This window comes from Crinia signifera, chromosome 8 (genome assembly GCF_055691185.1).
Source record: "Crinia signifera chromosome 8, ASM5569118v1, whole genome shotgun sequence".
Taxonomy (NCBI): Eukaryota; Metazoa; Chordata; class Amphibia; order Anura; family Myobatrachidae; genus Crinia; species Crinia signifera.
In genome coordinates, this window is record NC_139224.1 from 7,810,573 (window position 1) to 7,829,579 (window position 19,007).

Consider the following 19,007-nt stretch of genomic DNA (forward strand, 5'->3'; position numbering starts at 1 on the left):
TCCTTAGTGACAGGAAAGCGGTACGGTGCATAGTCACAGGAAAGCGGTACGGTGCATAGCGACAGGAAAGCGGTACGGTGCATAAGGACAGGAAAGCGGTACGGTGCATAGAGACAGGAAAGCGGTACGGTGCATAGGGACAGGAAAGCGGTACGGTGCATAGAGACAGGAAAGCGGTACGGTGCATAGCGACAGGAAAGCGGTACGGTGCATAGTGACAGGAAAGCGGTACGGGGCATAGCGACAGGAAAGCGGTACGGTCCTTAGTGACAGGAAAGCGGTACGGTGCATAGTCACAGGAAAGCGGTACGGTGCATAGCGACAGGAAAGCGGTACAATGCATAGAGACAGGAAAGCGGTACAGTGCATAGGGACAGGAAAGCGGTACAATGCATAGAGACAGGAAAGCGGTACGGTGCATAGCAACAGGAAAGCGGTACGGTGCATAGCGACAGGAAAGCGGTACGGTGCATAGCGACAGGAAAGCGGTACGGTGCATAGCGACAGGAAAGCGGTACGGTGCATAGCGACAGGAAAGCGGTACGGTGCATAGCGACAGGAAAGCGGTACGGTGCATAGCGACAGGAAAGCGGTACGGTGCATAGCGACAGGAAAGCGGTACGGTGCATAGGGACAGGAAAGCGGTACAATGCATGGAGACAGGAAAGCGGTACGGTGCATAGCGACAGGAAAGCGGTACGGTGCATAGCGACAGGAAAGCGGTACGGTGCATAGCGACAGGAAAGCGGTACGGTGCATAGCGACAGGAAAGCGGTACGGTGCATAGGGACAGAAAAGCGGTACGGTGCATAGGGACAGGAAAGCGGTATGGTGCATAGAGACAGGAAAGCGGTACGGTGCATAGTGACAGGAATGCGGTACGGTGCATAGCGACAGGAAAGCGGTACGGTGCATAGAGACAGGAAAGCGGTACGGTGCATAGTGACAGGAAAGCGGTACGGTGCATAGGGACAGGAAAGCGGTACGGTGCATAGTGACAGGAAAGCGGTACGGTGCATAGGGACAGGAAAGCGGTACGGTGCATAGCGACAGGAAAGCGGTACGGTGCATAGCGACAGGAAAGCGGTACGGTGCATAGTGACAGGAAAGCGGTACGGTGCATAGCGACAGGAAAGCGGTACAATGCATAGAGACAGGAAAGCGGTACGGTGCATAGGGACAGGAAAGCGGTACGGTGCATAGGGACAGGAAAGCGGTATGGTGCATAGAGACAGGAAAGCGGTACGGTGCATAGTGACAGGAAAGCGGTACGGTGCATAGAGACAGGAAAGCGGTACGGTGCATAGGAACAGGAAAGCGGTACGGTGCATAGCGACAGGAAAGCGGTACGATGCATAGCGACAGGAAAGCGGTACGGTGCATAGTCACAGGAAAGCGGTACGGTGCATAGTGACAGGAAAGCGGTACGGTGCATAGCGACAGGAAAGCGGTACAATGCATAGAGACAGGAAAGCGGTACGGTGCATAGGGACAGGAAAGCAGCGGTACGGTGTATAGCGACAGGAAAGCGGTACGGTGCATAGCGACAGCCATGAGGCGTCCTGTATGGTTTTCATTTGACAAAAGTAATTGAAAAGATTTTGCAGCGTTTCTTTCTGGGCCCATTTTCACCTCTTCTTTCCCGTTATGTGCAGGAACCGGAAGTGCTCTCTATGTTTCCCGGTCTGGGCCCTCGAGCTGGAGGGACGAAACTCACCATCTCTGGGAGAAACCTGGATATCGGTGGAGAAGTTCATGTCTTGTTCAATAACATCCTGGAGTGCGGAGACCTCATGTGAGCTGCTTACAGGCTGCCTGTACCATCTGACATTGGAACCGACTCCCTTATCACAGATTCGCCCTCTATCTTACTTTTGTATTTTCCCAGGCGCACGGAGAGCAGCATCCGGTGCACCGTACCAGCTATCGGAGGCCAGCTCATAAACGCTCCGGTCTGTGTCAAGTTTGAGGGGAAATCATGTCTGAATGACAGCCTCAGCTTCCAGTACATGGAAAACCCGGTGATCGCAAACATTGAGCCTAGGAGAAGTCACGCGAGGTGAGGCGGTCCCGCGTATTCTCTGTATCGTGTCTTGTCAGCTCTGTAATGCCGCGGATGAGTTATTGACGCTGCAGTACATATGTAGTTCTTATGGGGGGTGATGTACAGTATCAAGCAATGAAAATGGACATAAAGACGTCCCCATGGCAAGCATTGTTTTATAGAAAGTACTTATAAAGCTACCTCAAAGCTGATTGGTTGAGGGTGGGAGGGAGCCTGTTGTGAAAACGGAGGCGTATCGCTGCAGGCCAAGATCTCTACCATTGGATGGCGATTTCCTGTCTTATTACATGGGTCTGCAATGCTTGCGTGACCCCATGGGTGCCACAGTGATCCCATGCTTCATCCTCGGACTCAGAATGGATCACTACTAAAGCAGGAGGTACCTACTTCCATGAGACGATTCTGCTTCACGGGGTGGACGTGTTTGGGTGGAGAGTGGGCAAGCTTGGGCAGTTTGGGGATTGGTGTTTATTTTGCCCTGGTAGATGTGTTTCCTCTATGTTGGCATGCGCACAAACTCTTTTGTGTTGTGTTTAGTGGCGGCCGGATCATCACCCTGATCGGAGAAAAATTTGACCTGGTGCAGGACCTAAAATTGAAGATAAAAGATCATAAGGGAGAACAGGTGGTAAGTGTCCGTGTTACTAGACCCGTAAAACTAGACGATCACTTCCCGGTGAACCGGTCATTAATGCCGACAGCCGAGGCCTGAGCTTTGATGAATTGGGTAAAAGGCAGACATAAATCTTTTGGAGACCTGACGGCCTCTTACCCCTGTCTCCTAGGACTGCACGGTCCACAGTGACGTAATGATCACCTGCCCCTCTCCGGCTGCCCCAAACGCCACCCTGGAGAAGAAGAACTTCAGTTTGGACTTCTGCATCAATGGCCTCTACCTGTCTGATGATCATAAGGATCTTGGCAATGACACGGATGCGGAGGAGACTGCCAACAGCGGGTTCAGCCTGGAGTACCAGCCCGACCCGTTGTTCTTTATGGCCAAGAAGGAAAAGCTGATCAAACATCATGTTGGGGAGCCCCTGACTTTGGCCATACATGTAAGGAATCCGTGGTCCCCACATATACCCTAACCCTTAATGTTACTTAACCAGCAACTGTAGGGCGTTCTGATACAATTGGTTGTTAGACTAATTAATATTGTTTGATTGACATATGTAACAAACATATAAATAATATATCTAAAATATAATAAAAAAAATAACTAGATGTGCAAATGAACGTAAGACACTTCAATGGGTCGGGTACTTAGGATGCCGTTGATCAGAAGACCGACAAAGGGGGTGGGGGGGACCCAGAAGATGAGTCTTGAACCCCCTATGTACTTTATCCTACAAATGTGGAGGGAAGTACCTACAATATCCCCAGCATTGGGGATCAGCCAAATGAAACATGTCTGGTGTACAATGCTAACTGTTCTATATTTTACTGTCCTTAACCGGGTCTTGTTTGGTTGGTTGTCCTACAGAAAGAACACGATGATCTTGGCCTGAAAGCCAATGAGTATCAGGTGAAGGTTGGACGGACGCCCTGCGAGCTGATCGTGTCCAATGATAAAGTCATTCACTGCAGCATCAACGAGTCTCTGAGCTCGGAACGCTACCAGCCCGTCACGGTGAGCAGCGGTCAGAGCTGGACCTTTCATCTAGGTCCCACCATGTCCTGGATCTTCTCACCATAAACTATCACCCTAACTCCCCGCTTTGTTATAGTCATCTTGGTGATCTCTAGCATTGTGAGCCGGAATCTCAGATTTCTGTTACACTATGTGATAACTATGTAATGTTACAGGCTGGTGTACTGATCGCGGTCAGATAGCATTCCGCTGACCAGATAGGTGTAACGCAGCAGCAGCTCAGAGGAGCAATGAGACGCCTACAGCGATAGGCTGTGGCTAATTACCAGCGCAGACCCTGCGGTCTATAAATCCAATCAGTGTTAATGTTCCCGCTGACGGCACATTAGACTTGTGATAACCGGACTGATCAGTAACGTTGTCTGTCTTGGGATGACCCAGAGCTGGATGACTGATAGGCCGGTCACATGTTCCCATCCGTGACCTCTGGGACTGCACAGGGAGGAAGAGAGCGATGAAAATAGTCCTTGTTCTCTATTCTTGGCTGGGTTATCCCCGAAATTTGCAGCCGGGTAGAATGATTGAATCGTTTTACTGTAAGAGAGGCGAGGAGCCGAAAACCCCCACTGTGCGGCGTGGTGGGGGTACAGTCAGGCAATGCGTGGGGGGGGGGGGGTGTTGTTCGCTTGTAATGTTGATGACCTTAATGTTCTTTCTTAATTGTTTTATGAAAATGTTTATTTTTCTTTCCCCTTTACAGTGATGTTTATTAGATTACATGTCATTTCTTTGAAAAATAAGGTCCCCTTTGTCTTGCTTATGGGCTTCCCTGCACCCAGGCTCTTTGCAGTTATTATAAGGCGATAACCAAATAGCCACACTCTTCTGTTCCCTCTTAAGTGCCCGTATTGATGTTTTTAATGAATTATAGAGATCAGACATAATCTCAGAATATACATCTTCTAAAGTGATTTAAGGTCTTTTAATTCATACCAGTCTTATGTCATTACTCGGGCCCTGATTTTGGGTGGTGCACTAGTCATGATGTCAATGTTTTTTTTCTGTGCATGTGTCTAATACACCGTTCAGACCAGAAGCAAATTCCCGGGTTAAAGATTTTCAACCCGGAAATTTGCTGAAAAACCCGGGTTTTTCTGTGGTGTGAAAGGGTCAACATGGGTCTTAAATCCCAGCACTCTGACCCTGTTCTTGACCAGGGTTGGAGTGCCGGGATTAAGACCCGTGTTGACCCCTTCACACCAAAGAAAATCCCAGGTTTTTCAGCAAATTCCCGGGTTGAAAAGCTTTAAACTGGTAATTTGCTTCTGGTGTGAATTGGGGCCAGGCTTCACCCAGCAAAATGACCCAGCACTCGAAAATGCCGGGTAATTGCTGGATGGCCGGTGTGAAGGGGGTATTAGTGGCACAGCGCAGGGGTCCCATAGTGTTAGCTTGCATAGCTGAAGGACCGACTGTGATGCAGAAAATGTATTGGTCAATCCTGGGCGGGTGCTGGGAACTGACTTGGCGACTTCTCTTTAGACGCATGTTTGTACCTCTTCATGGGCGTGGCTATGGGAGGAGTGACGTGGTTGCAGTCTCAGTCGCTTAATCGCTCACAGATTCTCCATCGATCACACACTGAGGGAGAATCTGTGGCTGGAGCTGCAGCTTTTTTCCGCCTCCTACAGTCACAGATATTATTATGTCCTGCAGTAATGTAAGGCTGTCATTCCTAGTGACGAGTGTGAGTCACATCCAGCCGCTGTGACAGCCGCATGGCTCCCGTCTGCCTGAGGTTCTGTCTCTCATCCCGCGCTCTACAGCTGGGCAGTCTCCACACAGTCACTTCACTTCAGTGTTTGTCTTTCTCCACAGATTCAAGTGGGCAAACTTAACCAGACGATCGCCATGCTGAATTTGGTAGGGATAGACACCCCCATCATCGTGTCTATAGTCATCTGCAGTATACTGTTACTGCTCTCTGTGGTGGGTGAGTGTCAGCTCCTGGTCCAACCATGCTACTGCTCTAGAACTTACCCAACCTCAGACAGGACCCTGGAGCCATTCTGGAGAGTGCCGAGGTCACTAGTGTCACATGACTTCCGAATGTGTTCTGTATATGTGGTGAAGGGGCAATGGCATAACAGGCTAATGCCCTGTTATGTGTGTTAAGGTTGTATAGAATAATAGGAAAATAAGTTAAAAATGGTGGGACATCCCCTGCGGAAGTCATTGGACACTAGATGTTTGTAATTCTCCCTGGATAAAGGGGCGTGCTGTCTTATCTGTACCCCCCCTATGTGCACCAGGTTGCGGCTCACACTTGTACCCTCTTCCTCTAGCTCTGTTTGTCTTCTGCACCAAGAGTCGGAGAGCGGAACGCTACTGGCAGAAGACACTGGTGCAAATGGAAGAGATGGAATCCCAGATCCGGGAGGAGATAAGAAAAGGTAACTGGAAGGGTCCCTCTGGCGTCCTGCAGGTCAGAGGTGACAGGAGTGTCACTGTCAGGAGAGATAACACAACTGTCACATGAAGATCATCTAATCGCACAAGAGTCATTAATGAATAGTCTGAGCTTATGCATTGGTCACAGTATGTCAGCTGTAGGGATCGGCGCTGGTTGTAGGCAGTGCCAGCTGTAGGGATCAGTGCTGGTAGTAGGCAGTGTCAGCTGTAGGGATCGGTGCTGGTAGTAGGCAGTGCCAGCTGTAGGGATCAGTGCTGATGGTAGACAGTGCCAGCTGTAGGGATCGTCGCTGGTTGTAGGCAGTGCCAGCTGTAGGGATCAGTGCTGGTAGTAGGCAGTGTCAACTGTAGGGATCGGTGCTGGTAGTAGGCAGTGCCAGCTGTAGGGATCAGTGCTGGTAGTAGGCAGTGTCAGCTGTAGGGATCGGTGCTGGTAGTAGGCAGTGTCAGCTGTAGGGATCAGTGCTGGTAGTAGGCAGTGTCAGCTGTAGGGATCGGTGCTGGTAGTAGGCAGTGCCAGCTGTAGGGATCAGTGCTGGTAGTAGGCAGATCAAGCTGTAGGGATCAGTGCTGGTAGTAGATAGTGCCAGCTGTAGGGATCAGTGATGGTAGTAGGCAGTGCCAGCTGTAGGGATCAGTGCTGGTAGTAGATAGTGCCAGCTGTAGGGATCAGTGATGGTAGTAGGCAGTGACAGCTGTAGGGATCAGTGCTGGTAGTAGATAGTGCCAGCTGTAGGGATCAGTGCTGGTAGTAGGCAATGTCAGCTGTAGGGATCGGTGCTGGTAGTAGGCAGTGCCAGCTGTAGGGATCTGGTAGTAGACAGATCAAGCTGTAGGGATCAGTGCTGGTAGTAGACAGTGCCAGCTGTAGGGATCAGTGCTGGTAGTAGGCAGTGCCAGCTGTAGGGATCAGTGCTGGTAGTAGGCAATGTCAGCTGTAGGGATCGGTGCTGGTAGTAGGCAGTGCCAGCTGTAGGGATCAGTGCTGGTAGTAGACAGATCAAGCTGTAGGGATCAGTGCTGGTAGTAGACAGTGCCAGCTGTAGGGATCAGTGCTGGTAGTAGACAGTGCTAGCTGTAGGGATCAGTGATGGCAGTAGACAGTGCTAGCTGTAGGGATCATTGGCAGCTGTAGGGATCAGTGCTTACTTCCAAACCTCAGGGATACATCGGTTTATAGTTACCTCAGTGGGACGATGATGTCATTAGTGTCTTCTCCCTGTAGGATTTGCGGAGCTGCAGACCGATATGACCGACCTGACCAAGGAGCTGAACCGCAGCCAGGGAATCCCCTTCCTGGAGTACAAGCATTTTGTGACGCGCACCTTCTTCCCGAAGGTCAGTCCCACACCCTGACAATGAGGTGGTGTCACACACAGAAGCAGGGCGAGCCTGGCTGAAGGGGGCGTCTGTGGGCAGGATGTATTATTGTGCTGGAGAGAGTACTTACCTCTGCTCTAGGTCCATACAAGGCCACAGAGACGGAGTTATATTCTACCCAATAGGATAACAGGCTTCCCACCTATCACCTGCTGCTCCTCCCCACTAAGCCCCCATTAGCGCCTTACTGCCCATAGGAGGGTGGCACAGGACATAAATGCCCCCTTTTACAGATTGAGTGGGCACCTTTCTGTTCCAGGTGAGCAGGAGCTCCCCATTGCTCCAGTCAGGTTCTGCTGCCAACGTACTTACAGCGAGGCACAGTGGGTTACACAGATGAAATCGGAGTTCTAGTGGAACATCGTGATAATCGTATAAACAAGCAATGGGCGACCTTTGGCCCTCCAGCTGTTTTTGAATTACACATCCCAGCATGCTCTGCTACAGTTGTGATATTTGGCCATGCTACATGGGATGTGTAGTTTAAGAACAGCTGGAGGGCCAAAGCTTCCCATAACTGGCCCCTGCTGAATCAGGCCCTATGTCCACACAGAGCCTTGCAGGATTTCATTTACTAGTAAAGGCTGCACAAAGCAAATGCTTCGAAAGCTAGTAGATGTAGTTTCACTTGCTGCCAAGAGATGGCAGTGTTTTGGAGTCACATGGACGCTAGACATATATAAAGATGATAGAACCAAAAATCCCCATCTGATAACAATAATTGTTCTATGTACCCTGGTTCAAGCTTAGACCATGTATCAAGAGAGAGATAAAGTGCAGTGTCCAAGTTCATTGGTTGATTCAGACTTTATCTCTTCTCGAAGGCTTAATACATCCTCCACAAGTGAGATTTCACGTGGCACCAGGGTGGTTAATCTGAGTGAGAGGAAATGGTAAGAGGAAGAGAGAACGGTCGCAGGAACAAAGTGATGACTATTCAGAAATAAATACATGTCTGACGTGGTCTTCACGTGGCATCTTTATACACTCAGCTGAAACTGAAGAGAGCCACGTGCCTCTGTACCACAATGTGACTCTGGGAAAGTCTAAGTGTTCTAATATATTGCCAGTCAGGGTCCCTGGAGCAGACACAGGGTAACGATAGAAATCTATAGGTGACATAGAAATGAGCGGGAAACTCCGGAGCTGGCTCCAGGCCACGCTGCAATATACACCGAGCGTTTCATCTGTTGGCTTCGGCCTTTGCCCCTATGGAAACCGCACAGTCCTGCTCTGGTCTGTGTCCGCCTGGCACTTCTGTGCTGCGTCTCAGGGGCTGACAGAAACAAACACTTCTGACATTGTGACAGAAACACTTCAGTGAGAAACACAGACTAGGAAATGCGATTGGTAAAAGTCGCGTTCACTGAAAGTATATCGACGATGGAAAAAGTTTGCCGATATCTGACGACTGCATCTTGCAAAACAAAATGAAGGTCTGTTGTGATTGTAGGTGCTAATATCGCCCCCAGATCCCAATGCAAATGCGTTTATTGGTAAAACTACCCCTTCATTAAAGTTGCACATTTTGGGGTGATTCTAAAGTATAATAAAGCAAAAACAAGAGTTCAACTTTGAACCTGGACAAACTTTGCTGCACTGCCAGGTGGGGCAAATATGTGTGTTATGTTTGCATGCAGGGTAAATACTGGCTGCATTTGCATGTAGCAAACACATGCTGGACAGGTTTTTTTCTTACACTGCAGCTTCGTTCCGGTTAGAACATGCCCCTCCCACTTCTAATCTCTCTGCACATGATACATCTGCCCCCCTGCAGTACATCACTGTTTTGCCCAGTTACTTTGCTGCATTTGCTTTCTCTCCCTGCACATACCACTGCCCCCTAGTGGCCAAGTTGTCATATAATGTAGCGCAGCCTTGTGGTTATACATTGTTATGCAATAACTAATATACAAAGTGTATTTGTATCTTTGTTTACAGTGCTCCTCCCTTTATGAAGAACGTTCCATTCTGCCCACCCAGAACTTCAGCTCCCAGCTGGTCAACCACCAGGTCCTAGAGACGCACCCGCTGCTCTGCGTAGAATGGAAGGTGAGCATCAGATTTGCTGCCATTGAACCTGGAAGCAGCTTTGTGCTATTTTTCCAATATTTACTATTGAATTACAAACTCCAAAAAAGTTTTATATTTAGGGTACCAGAAACCCCCTCATTTCGCCCATCCCATAATACCGTAATACAGTCAAAATACCGACATGTTCAAAATGCCAACATTCATTACGCCGACGCGGCCAAAATGTCGTAATTAATTGGCAGTATGCAATGCTCTTTGTTTGCCGGTTTTTTTTTCAGTGAATTATATCGCCAAAGATGTTCGCCGTATTCAACGCTCCCATGTTCACCAAAAGTGAACAGCGAGCGTCGGCGTGTTCGCCGTTTTATAGTCGCCGCTATTCGCTGTTATTTTTCTATGGGGAATTTAGTGTAGTTCGCCAAAAGTGTATTCAGTGCTAAAATGGTGAACGGCGTTCGCTCTTTGTTTTTTGGTCCAGTTCGCCATTTTCCTCTCCACATCTTTTTTAGTGAACTGAAATTACTACTTCTAAAATAAATGTTTTTTATTGATTTTTTTGGATGTCTACAAGTCGGTTTATTTATTACTTGAAGGATCCTGATTATTTTATTTCTTTACAAGCGCCACATTAATATATATATATATTTTTTTGGTTGTAATTTTTTTCCCCCATGCATTTGAGTACTGCACATAGATTACACAAAGCGAACACCAACCCCGGAACTCTGTACCGCACGTACTCCTGCACTGAGCCCCAGAATAGAGAAGCATTAGCAGCCGCACAGGGTGCACCCAGATGGTATATGAAGAAGTAAATTCAGCTACTTCCCTTATTAACATGAGGGAACAAATCCATAAGGCCACGTATAATGCCCATTACAGAGTACAGGTCGCAGTTACACCACAGCTGGGCAGCCCCTGCACACGTACATGATACACACACGGACACTGGTGCCATCAGCCCCATGATGTGTCCCTGACAGGAGCCGCAGCTTACAGCATGGGAGAAGGCTGTTCCAAGTTACCTGCTAGTAGCGCAGCAAAGACGGCAGCGCCAGACGCAGCATGGTCACACACTGGTACAGAGGGGACGGCAGCAGGCAGGACGGTGGCCTCCCAGTAGCGCATGAGGTGCTAGCAGGGAGGGGGAGCGCCCGGCCAGGAGGAAGAGGACCAGCAGCAGCAGATCTCTGGCTCCTGAATTGGGTGCTTTCGGGAGGAGGCGCCGCTGGTAGCAGGGCGGGCTGCTGGAGGGAGGGTAGCGGGCGCATGCAGGATTTGGGTATTTTCGCCATCAGGGGCAGCGAGCCCCTGACACGTTGAATAGGGTGAGAGGGAGGGCTGGCGGCAGACACGGAGGACGGCGGAATCACGGCTGTGTGCAGTTGAATACTGCACATTATATCAACATTTAAAATATTGAAGTGTCAAAAAGTCGAATTTTTGGGTGTGTCTATGCCGACATAGGTTGACACGGACACCGTATAAGTTTAGCGTGTCCCCTCGATTATACCTATTATAATCTAACTCTATGCTCACTTGGATTGTGAAGTCAAAACAAGTAGGTTTCAAAGAGAAAAACTCATGTCGTTTTTTGACGCGTCGACGATCTAAATGTCAACATTTGGACTGTGTCGGCACAGTGGATATTGGCATTGGCACATGTCGGTGTTTTCACTGTATGCCAATGGTTGCCGGTATATTGATTGCATCCCCAATGCCTGCACAGTCCGCTCTCTGTAACGTCGTGTCCTCCGCCCTCAGGATAGATGTAGTGGATGTTTTCTATCAGTGGTTCCAGACATCCCACTGGGAGACGCTCATATATAATAGGGAGTCCTAGCGTCCATCCTCTGTATTACAGACCGATCACTGCAGTATACAGGACCCTCGCTGTACCAGCAGATGGGATACAATGGCTTGGAATGTGTAATTAAAGAATTGGGATTCTTTGTGCTTGCGTTCTGTAATGATAAAAAGCAGATGTGGGGGCTCTTTCTGTTATTGTTGACTAAATTGTAGGTTAAGCCTCACCGACTGTCAGAGAATTCCATTGGTGTAGATGACATACACACATTGTCGGTGCTGGTGTGGAACTACAACTCCCAGCATGCTGTACAAGTGGTAGAGCATTCTTAGTGCTCTGTTGGCATGCCCAGCACCAGAACAAGACGTGGCAACGTCCCCTGGATGCCCGTGGTACAGTGGGGATCCTGTACGAGGGATATTGCTGAAATCTGAGATGTCTCTAAGCCCAGCAAGGAATTAAGGGTTCATTAAGTGCTCAGTGTGTTTATGTGATGTGATTAGCGACGACACCTCCCCCCCCCCCCCCCCTTCCTCCCCATCTTGGCGTTATAAGCTGTGAATAACAAAACGCGTCGCCCCCTAGTTACATCCTGAGCAGGGAATACAGGAAAATGCACCCGGTAATTTGTTTTGGCCAAAACCCACCGACGCTGAGGTAAAAGCTGAAACACACGATAAGGGGATTCTTTCTCAGAGAGACCGGGCACTGTATCATATAAAGATGGCCAAGAAATGCCCCGTTGGCATATGGCTTAGAACGGACTAATGGCACTTCTGCGGCAGGTTACCAGCTGTTGCATTTCCATGGTTACTCCGCGGAGGGTTGCCATGTTGTGGCGAGGCTTCAGTCACCCTCAGCGCCAGCAGACCGATGAACGCTGGCATTCTCTGTAAAGCGCTGCGTAATATGTATGCGCTATATAAGAAACTGTTAATAAATAAATAAATAAATAAATCTGGTTGGTTGCCGTAGGTTACCGTACATCAGTTCTGCTTACCTGGTGATCACCTATCAGTGGGGGGTATCTGCAGTACAGATTTGAGAACAGTTTTTAGTTAATGTTTCTCCTGCGACAGGTACCGGAGAGCTCGCGAACCAATATGGAGGAAGGGATGGCGACATTATCCACGCTGCTCAGCAACCGCCACTTCCTGATCACCTTTATCCATGCGGTGGAGATGCAGAAGGACTTCGCAGTCCGAGACAGGTACCGTGAGCAGACTTCTTTGCAGCCTGTATATGTAGCGGTGACGATGGAATCGTCCTAACAGGAATGAAGAAAATAGTCCCTGCCGCGAGACTTTATACATATAACCATGGTTGTTGTATCAAACAGTGAAGAGTTGGGAAATGCACCAGTGGAAATGTGCTCATAGCAACCATGGGCTTCCATAGCAACCTATGAACTTCCAGGTACCCTCTATGAAATGATGGTTAGTTGCTATGGGAAACTTCACTCTTTTCACTGCTTGATATTTTAGCTTCCATGTCTGCAGATGTGAATTCTCTCTGCAAAATCTTATTCTGTCCCTCGCTGATAATACATTGTGGCCAGATGCACTAAGCTTCAAAAATGATAAACAGACAGCCAATCAGCTCCTACCTGCCATGTCACAGGCTGTGTTTGAAAAATGACAGGCAGGAGCTGATTGGCTGGCTGTTTATCACTTTTGAAGCTTAGTGCCTCTGGACCTGTGTCACTTGCTTCCGCTGTGTGACGTACAGCGACTTTGACACTTCCGCCACGCCGCACCTGACCCCGCCTACTGTTTCTCCATTGGTGCGCTCAGGTGTAACCTCGCCTCTCTGCTCACTGTCGCCCTACACGGGAAGCTGGAGTATTACACAAGTATCATGAAGGATCTGCTGGTGGACCTCATAGACTCCTCCGCACCCAAGAACCCTAAGCTGATGCTCCGCCGAACGGAATCCGTGGTGGAGAAGATGCTGACCAACTGGATGTCCATCTGCATGTACAGCTGCCTCAGGGTACGGAGCTCAAACAGGACCAAACGCGGTCACGGAGATCAGTTCACTGCTTCACCTGCGGTGTCATGTTATAAGGGGGAGAGGTTCCACTACTGTGCTAGATCAGTGACAGATGATTGGGTTCTGTGTACTGGAGAGTGATAAACCACTAGCCAGTTGGCTCCTAACTGCCATGTCACAGACTGAGTTTGTAAAAGGACTGCTAGGTAGGAGCTGATTGGTTGGTGGTTTTATCACTTTTCAAGCTTAGTACATCTGGCCCTTGGAGAGAGATAAAGTGGATGGAGAATAAGTAGCAACCATTTAGCTCCTGACTGTCATTTTTTGATCCACCTGTAACATGTCTGTTAGGAGCTGATTGGCTGGTACTTTATCTCCCTCCAAAGCTAAATACATTTCCCCCATGATTTTATAGAGATCCTGGTTTAATTATACAGACGAGAAGACACCCTGTAGGGGGGGATTTGGGAATATTTTGGGTATCCGTATGGCTTACAGACAATGGGCCAGATGTATCAAGCTTTAAAAAGTGATAAAATGGAGAGGGATAAACAACCCGACAATAAGCCCCTAACTACCATGCTACAGACTGGGTTTGGAAAATGACTGTTGGGGGCTGAGTGGCTGGTTGTTACTCTCCATTTTAACAGTTTTTAAAGCTTGATACATCTGGCCCAATGTCTCGATCATATTGTCAACACATTAAGGGGGTTATTCTAGTCCATTCTTTCTGACAAAATCCTTCTTAGATGGACAAAACCATGTGCACTGCAGGTGGGGCAGATGTAACTTGTGCAGAGAGAATTAGATTTGGGTGGGGTTTTTCTTCAAAGTGAGATCTATATTGCAGTGTAAAATAAAGCAGTCAGTATTTTCCCTGCACAGAAACAAAATAACTCACCCAAATCTAATTCTATCTGCACATGTTACATCTGCCCCCCTGCAGTGCACATGGTTTTGTCCATCTAAGAAGGATTTTGTCAGAAAGAATGAACTAGAATAAACCCCTAAAAGTAGGGTGGCCGATCCCGGGTTCCCGGGATTTGGCCCCCAAAACACCGGGATTTAAATTCCGGGATTGGATTCTCCAATCCCGGGATTTCAGGATTAGACTGTGCATGCGCAGTCTAATGCCGGGCAGCGTCTGAACTCTCGGTCAGACGCTGCCCGGCAGTTGATCTGCCCCGTCCCAGCTCCACCCTCCCGCCCGCCAGACATAACTCCGGAACACTCCCCGTTCAGCTCCGCCAGCCTCACACAGCTGCCCGCCAGCACTGCTCCCGGCCGCAGGTAAATATGCGGGCGGGCGGGCCGGCCGGCGCATTTTTTTTTTTTTAGGAAAGCCAATCCTCTGGATCCCGGGATTGAGCATATTTGAATCCCAATTCCAGGATTGAAAAAATGCCCCAGGATTGGCTTCCCTAATGAAAAAAGTTAACATGCGTTTTTCAAATTTTAGTTTTTTTCCAACATTTTGGGACTTTTTCATGGTTTATCACCCACGTCTACAAATATTGGGAACAGTAAAGGCCCAAACAAGGTTCATGGTACACCAATTAGGCTTACACCCGTATGGCCCCCAAAAGGAAATCAAGTTAATTACAGGTGTCATTTTTGCATCAGTTTTACAAAAAGTTTCATCCAGACACCCCATTATTATTATTGTTATTATCCATTATTATTTATATGGTGCCACAAGGGTTCCTCAGCACCTGATAATACCCCAAATAATGTAATGTAAGACTCATCAGGCCCCACACATTTAATTTCCAGTCAGTCATCCACCCCCTTCCCAAACATGGCCGATATCTCGTTTTGTCCAGAAAAGCTCAATTGTGTGGTCAGAATGAGCCGGAGTCGTTAATTCAGTGTTAACGCACATTTCCGATGTTCCCAGATCTGTACATGCGCAGAATCCGCGCTGGGCATGCGTCGATCTGGGTCTACGATGTCACCCGCAGTGCCCAAAATGCCAGTGCCAATCAAAATACTCACCCCAAGCTGTGGGAACATTTGAAGGAATATATAAGGTTCCCTCTAACTAAGGGAAAAAACCTGGAATTATTCCAAGAAATGTTCCCTACATTAGCGTCAGCTCCGTGTGTCAGGATTCAGGGGTATTTTATTTCCACCTGGAGTTATTCCTGTCTGTGCCGGGGGAGGTGAGAGGTGACGGGCCGTGTTATGTTAGCAGATCCCCCCTCTAATAAGCGTGCGCTGTTAGGACAGGCACCAGAAAGTGGCCTGGAATCGATTAGCCGCAGTCACTTGGACTCTGCAAACAAAACCAAATGTAATTAGGACTGTGACAGAGAGATCCCAGGGAGAGGGGAGGGGGACAGACCAGGGGGGGGGGGGGTCTAGTTCTTCTCTCCCAATTTCCATCCGCAGTGCTGACACGGTCCCTAGGATCAAGTCCAAATACATATACTCAGTGCTATTTTTTAGCAGGAACTGAGGCCCTTATTCTAGTTCACATTGGGGGAGATTCTCTAAGCTAAAAATGCGGTAAAAACCCCGTTATCTGGGTTTTTACCGCATTTTGGGATGCTGTAAGCATCCCCCGCCGGGTTACCGCGGCGGGTGGCATCGCCAGAAAAATCTGGCGATGCCCCATAGAAGCCAATGGGCTTCTACCGCATCCCACCGCCGCCCCGCACGGACCCCCGCCACCCCGCATCCCCCCCTCACCTATGACCTGTGACCTCCTCCCTGCACTGATCTTTTTCCAGGTGCAGGGAGGAGGAGAGCCCGGTGCAGCAGCAGCAGCAGCGCCGGGTGTGTGAGTGAGGGGGGAGCCGCTGGGACCAGCTGACTCTCACCGCAAAGGACAGCTCTTAACGCAAGAGCTGTCCTTTGCTATAATTATCACATATGTTAGAACATATGCGATAATTATAAATGCGAAGGGGGGCGGAGATTCTTAGAGAATCTCCCCTTCTTTCTGACAAAATCTTTCTTAGATGGACAAAACCATGTGCACTGCAGGTGGGGCAGATGTTACTTGTGTAGAGAGAATTAGATTTGGGTGGGGTTTTACTTCAAAGTGAGATCTATATTGCAGTGTAAAAATAAAGCAGTCAGTATTTACCCTGCACAGAAACAAAATGACTCACCCAAATCTAATTCTCTCTGCACATTTTAAATCTGCCCCCCTGCATGGTTTTGTCCATCTAAGAAGGATTTTGTCAGAAAGAGTGAACTAGAATAAGGGCCTCAGTTCCTGCTGGAGCCTGCTGAAAAATAGCACTACATATTCTGTTACATAGAGCCTAATATACGTAGTAAATCAATTAATATTTCCTTGTCAGGGTCCATGGGTCCCACAGGGGACATCGGGGTTGTAGGCGGATCCAGGGGGTCCGAGGCACCAATCAGCGAAGCTCTTAAAGATTTTACCCAGCATGCCCGGGCCCTCTCCCCTACAACCCCGCCTCCAGGCTACTGCCGCCAGTTTTTTGTTGGTGCCTGCAGGAAGCAGACGCACCTGTATTCAGCAGGAATCACCTTTTTTTGAGGTGATTCCAAAAGAAGCTTTATTTTTATTTTTATTTTTGTTTTAATCTGCCGCTTATGCGGGAGAAGCCGCTTCGCGGCAGAACACGCTCCCCGCTGTCAGTGAGTGACAGCGGAGTGAGCGTCTCACTCCTCCCGGCGCCGACCTCCTCAGAACATCTTGAGGCAGACGGCGGGGGTGACGTCAGCGCCTAGCACCGCCGGACGTCTCCCCCCTGACAGCGTGGCCGGACCAGGAGCAGGTAAGGCTTCCTAAGGAAGCACAAATCGCTGTCCTGCCGCGGCGCGCTGGGAGACGCTCGCGGTAGCTGGCGTGGGCACTCGCTTCGGCCAGGGATCCCACTAGACCACCGGGGACAGAGCGGCAGGCTGGGCCTGGGGGGGACCCATTATAATTGGCTCTTACGCTCCGGTGGGGGAAGTCCAGCAAGGGGAGGTGGCGCTTGGCCTGCAGTCCCTCCCCCAGCTTTGGCGCCAATCTCCTCGCAGATCTGCCGTCCATAGCTGACTCCGTTTGTGCCCGCCCCCCCTCTCTTGGACCAGCGCCATTACAGCAGCACGCAGGTCTTCAGAGGACGGGCACATCTCTCTCCCCTGTGAAACCGGCTACAGGCTAAGTAGTACCTTTCACAGCCACCCTCATTCCCCCTTTGCTCTATAGAGTACTGAGGTTGATATAGGGTGTGTTAGCTTATCTATATTGCCTAATATAGTGTGTATGTGACTTTGTGCTAGCACTTCTTTTTCCTCTGTCAGTTTTTCTCTCAAACTGTCCACTTTACTTCTAAGGAGGTTTTTACCTCAGAGGTCACATACTGTCAGTGGATCACTCTAGGTCCTCTTCTACTGAGTTACCTACTGTGCACTGCTTTACCCCCTATTGGGAGTGTTCACACTATGTCCAAACGGGGGCGCAACCAGACAGAATCTCCCTTGCTCTTGTCTTGCAAGGGCTGCGCTGCAGGTCTGTCTGGAATGGATGTCATCCAGGATGGACTATGTGTCAATTGCTTTACACCTCCTGACCATCCCCAGCCCTCAGGGGCACCCCAGCCACCATGGGCAGCCTTTCAACAACTGTTGGGCACCCTGGTGGATCGTCTTCCTAATGCGGTAGCACCCCCTGTAGTACAGCCCCCCCCTCCATGGGTGGATGCTCTGTCGACCACGGTGCAGACCTTGCAGCAGACTACGGCAGCTATGCAGAAGCTACTGCCACATGCGACACAACCCAGTAGATCCTTGATAAATCCGTTACTACCGGTAACCAGGGATGGTTCTGTTGACTCAGACGATGGCGGGGATGACCCCGATAATGCAGATCCTGATACTGCGGATGACATCATACCTGATGACGATCAGGACGACCCTATGCCTACTGATACTCCCGCTTCTCAGGCTGAGACCCCTGACATAGCAGGCCTTATTTATGCTATCCGGGAGGTTCTTCTGTCAGATGCAGATGAACCTGAACCCACAGCCAAGACCAGGGACGTCTTTAAAAAGCAAAAGGTAGTTAAAGCCCAGTTCCCTCATTCTGATCATTTATCAGAAATCAGGAGAGATCAATGGGAGGCTTTGGGGAAGAGAGCTAACATATCTAAAAAGATGTTGGCTAGATACCCGCTCCCTCCAGAGGACTGTACTCCATGGGAAATCCCTCCCACAGTGGACGCGCACGTGTCCAGACTGGTTAAACCGTCAGTACTCCCGGTAGCTTCAGGGTCAGCCCTGAAGGACCAGACAGATAGGCGTCTGGAAAACGCTCTTAAGGCAGCTTTTTCTTATACAGGGGCAGTTCAGAGGCCTACAATTGCGGCCACTTGGGCGGCAAAGGCCATTTCTCCTTGGTTACAAGTGATAGAGGATGAGTTGGCCCCAGTTGCATCGGAGGATGCAAGGCTGTGTATGCAACACATCAAACATGCAGCAACATATATTATGGATGCTATGTCGGACGCAGGCACTCTAGCTGCCAGAGCCTCCGCCAGTTCAGTGCTAGCACGCCGGATTATCTGGCTTCGGTCATGGAAGGCGGACCTAGAATCCAAAAGGACTCTGGAACTCTTACCTTTTAAAGGGGAGAACCTGTTTGGGGAGGAATTAAATAAAATTGTGGCTTCCCTGGCGTCAGCTAAGACAGCCTG

General features: G+C 49.3%; 1 protein-coding gene across 1 annotated transcript in view; it reads left to right on the forward strand.

The window, feature by feature from the left end:
• PLXND1 (plexin D1) overlaps nucleotides 1-19,007 on the forward strand; it is a 108,425-nt gene that overhangs the window by 60,954 nt on the left and 28,464 nt on the right. Inside the window, exons 15-25 of the mRNA XM_083155676.1 lie at nucleotides 1,656-1,795; nucleotides 1,889-2,059; nucleotides 2,603-2,693; nucleotides 2,851-3,123; nucleotides 3,552-3,698; nucleotides 5,538-5,652; nucleotides 6,005-6,112; nucleotides 7,357-7,469; nucleotides 9,453-9,563; nucleotides 12,432-12,562; nucleotides 13,146-13,344. Of these exons, the coding sequence (XP_083011802.1) occupies nucleotides 1,656-1,795; nucleotides 1,889-2,059; nucleotides 2,603-2,693; nucleotides 2,851-3,123; nucleotides 3,552-3,698; nucleotides 5,538-5,652; nucleotides 6,005-6,112; nucleotides 7,357-7,469; nucleotides 9,453-9,563; nucleotides 12,432-12,562; nucleotides 13,146-13,344 (1,599 nt within the window). The remainder of the gene's footprint in view (nucleotides 1-1,655; nucleotides 1,796-1,888; nucleotides 2,060-2,602; nucleotides 2,694-2,850; nucleotides 3,124-3,551; nucleotides 3,699-5,537; nucleotides 5,653-6,004; nucleotides 6,113-7,356; nucleotides 7,470-9,452; nucleotides 9,564-12,431; nucleotides 12,563-13,145; nucleotides 13,345-19,007) is intronic.